Raw genomic sequence first — 2396 nt, 5'->3', positions numbered from 1 at the left:
AGTCATGCTGTGCACGGGGAACAGGGCCTCGCGGGCCCGCAGCTTCTTGCTGCTGCCGTTGAGCTGGAAGAGGTTCTGCAGCACCCCCGGCCCCTTGCTGGCCGCTGCCACTGCCTTCCGCTTGGTCTGCGCCACTGCGGACCAGCTCAGCAAGGGGCTGCCACGGCGGCCCAGGAAGTGGTCGGAGGCCCCCGTGGGGGATTTGGCACCTGAGGTTAGGAGTTCGGCTTTACCTGAGGGCAAAAGCCCAGCGGAGTCAGCCCCAGCTGGGCCCACAAAACTGCCCCCACCTGCCGCTCCCTGGACCCTGCCTGCCCCATGGGTCTCCCCGTTCCCCCAGCCCCCAGAGGATACCTTCCCCCATCTGGGTTCTGGGAAGTCCAGCAAAATACCAGTTTTGTCTTTGCTAATGGATTTCTTCCCGGGTGTCTTCAAAGCTTCGGGGCCATCCTGTGCTTTGGGGGACAGGCTGGGGGTGGTGGCTTCACTGGGCGGGGGGGCCTCGCTGGACGCCTTCTTGGTCCTCCGGCAGCTGCTAGCCACTAGCAGGGCTGGAGAGGGCTCTGTGCCTGTGGACAGCATGGGCCAAGGGCTTCAGTGCCATGGCTGTGGGGTACTGCCACCCCAACCCTTCCTTGGGAGCCTGTCTGGACACAGTGGAGCCCAGGCAGGGCCCTGCCCCACGCAGGTCCCGGGCTCACACTGGATCTTGAAGTCAGGCGGCAGCAGCCTGACATTGGAGACAGCGATGTGGCCGGTGTCCCCGTCGTCAAATTCCACCACTACCGAGTCCAGGTCCTCATCTTCGTCACCGGAGGCCCCTGTGGACGGCACACCTGAGCTTGTGGCTGGAACCTCCAGCAGGTGCCCGAAACAAGGAGGCGGGGCTGCCGAGGCCGGTCGGGAGGGTGAGGGGAGGGCTCCAGGGTTCTTCTCCTTGACCACACGGAGGGTGGAGCCGCCCTGCAGCCCAGGAGCCGGGGCCTCCTCTCCAACTCCTGCAGTGCCTCCCGTGCGATGCCACCGTCACCCCACCCCGACCGGAACCTGACCTCCCCACACGTGCTGATGCCCACGTGCCCACCTCCCAGCCGAGTCCCTCCTGGCGGCACCTCCCACCTGCCTGGCCACTTGCCTGTGGGATCTTTGCGCCTTTCACCCTAGGGACCTACATGCCCTGCCTGTAGTCAGCCGGTTTTGCCCAGGGGAGTTGGTGCCCCCCTGATGTACTCTGTGACCCCCAGCAGCAGTGCTTTGGGTCCCTTCCTGCTGGGCCCTCTCTGCTTGGCTGGAGGCCAGAGCCCCCTCCCTCCCTCCCCACACACCCTGTGCTTTTTCACGGCGCCTGGGGAGCTCATTTTATTGTCGTACTCTGTCTAAGCAGAGAGCTGGTTCTGCCCTCGCCAGCCTCGGAAGTCAGGCTGTTGGGGCCTGCCCCAGCTCCCGCCTTGGGTGTAGCTTACCCCGGACCACGTTGCCCGGGTACAGACATCGAGACTTCTGGCTCCAGTAGGCGCAGACCCGCGTGCCGGGCGGGAGGTACCGGCTGGATTGTGGCCGCACGTCAAGAACCTGCAGGAACGCGGGCAGCGGCTGTGAGCAGGTGGGGTCCGGCCCAGGGTTGCCCGAGAGCCTGGTCCCTGGGCCCGGGAGTGGCTGTGGCCCAGGCTAAGGCCTTCCTTTGTCCTGGGGCGAGTCAGCCAGGCACCTCCCCAGGGCAGGCGAGCCCGGTCCTCACCGCTTCCTGCAGCAGCTGCTCCAGCGAGTAGATCCTCTGCCGGTTGCCCCGCTCACCCTCGATGACGATGCTATAGCTGGGGGCATTGGAGAGTGTGAGGCGTCATGGGTCTCGGTTGCCCTCCAGGCCCCTGCCCTGTCCCACCGTGCCCAGGCCTCACATGTCGGGTGGCTGCAGGGTCCTGACGCTGCCCGCGTACAGCAGGCTGTCTTCCTTGGGGATGAGCACGGGCAGCCCGTCCCGCAGGTCCTCCTTGTGGATGGCACATGAGCGCGCTGTGGGCACAGGGTGTCAGCAGCCAGCATGGCCTACCCACTGTCCCTCCCCAGGCGGCTGGCGCCTTTTCTGGCCCCGCTCACCCAGGGCGGCACTCTGCTCTGCGCTCAGGGGGCTGCTGTCCTCCTCCTCTTCCTCCTCGTCCTCCTCCTCTTCTGAGAAGCTGCTGTTGTCGTCAAACTCAAAGTCGTCCTCCACAGCGAAGCTTTCCAGCAGGCGGCTCACGGCCCGGCCCTTGCCCTGGGGGCCAGAGGGGTCAGGCTTGGGTGGGGCGCGGGCGGGGTGCAGGTGAGTGCACAGTGGGCTCCCACAGAGGGGTCAGGCTTGGGTGGGTGTGGGCGGGGTGCGGGTGAGTGCACAGTGGGCTCCCACAGAGGGGTCA

At 66.3% G+C, this 2396-nt stretch overlaps 1 protein-coding gene across 1 annotated transcript in view; it reads right to left on the bottom strand.

The window, feature by feature from the left end:
* The window catches only part of BAHCC1 (BAH domain and coiled-coil containing 1), a 52843-nt gene that overhangs the window by 12694 nt on the left and 37753 nt on the right, over positions 1-2396 (bottom strand). The window contains exons 18-24 of the mRNA XM_011968425.1: positions 2098-2275; positions 1899-2013; positions 1739-1814; positions 1464-1572; positions 702-821; positions 393-569; positions 3-233 (exon numbers count right to left, since the gene is read on the bottom strand). Coding sequence (XP_011823815.1) covers positions 3-233; positions 393-569; positions 702-821; positions 1464-1572; positions 1739-1814; positions 1899-2013; positions 2098-2275 — 1006 coding nt within the window. The remainder of the gene's footprint in view (positions 1-2; positions 234-392; positions 570-701; positions 822-1463; positions 1573-1738; positions 1815-1898; positions 2014-2097; positions 2276-2396) is intronic.

Source organism: Mandrillus leucophaeus, unplaced genomic scaffold (assembly GCF_000951045.1).
Source record: "Mandrillus leucophaeus isolate KB7577 unplaced genomic scaffold, Mleu.le_1.0 Scaffold1, whole genome shotgun sequence".
Taxonomy (NCBI): Eukaryota; Metazoa; Chordata; class Mammalia; order Primates; family Cercopithecidae; genus Mandrillus; species Mandrillus leucophaeus.
This window is presented reverse-complemented; position numbering and strand designations above follow the sequence as displayed.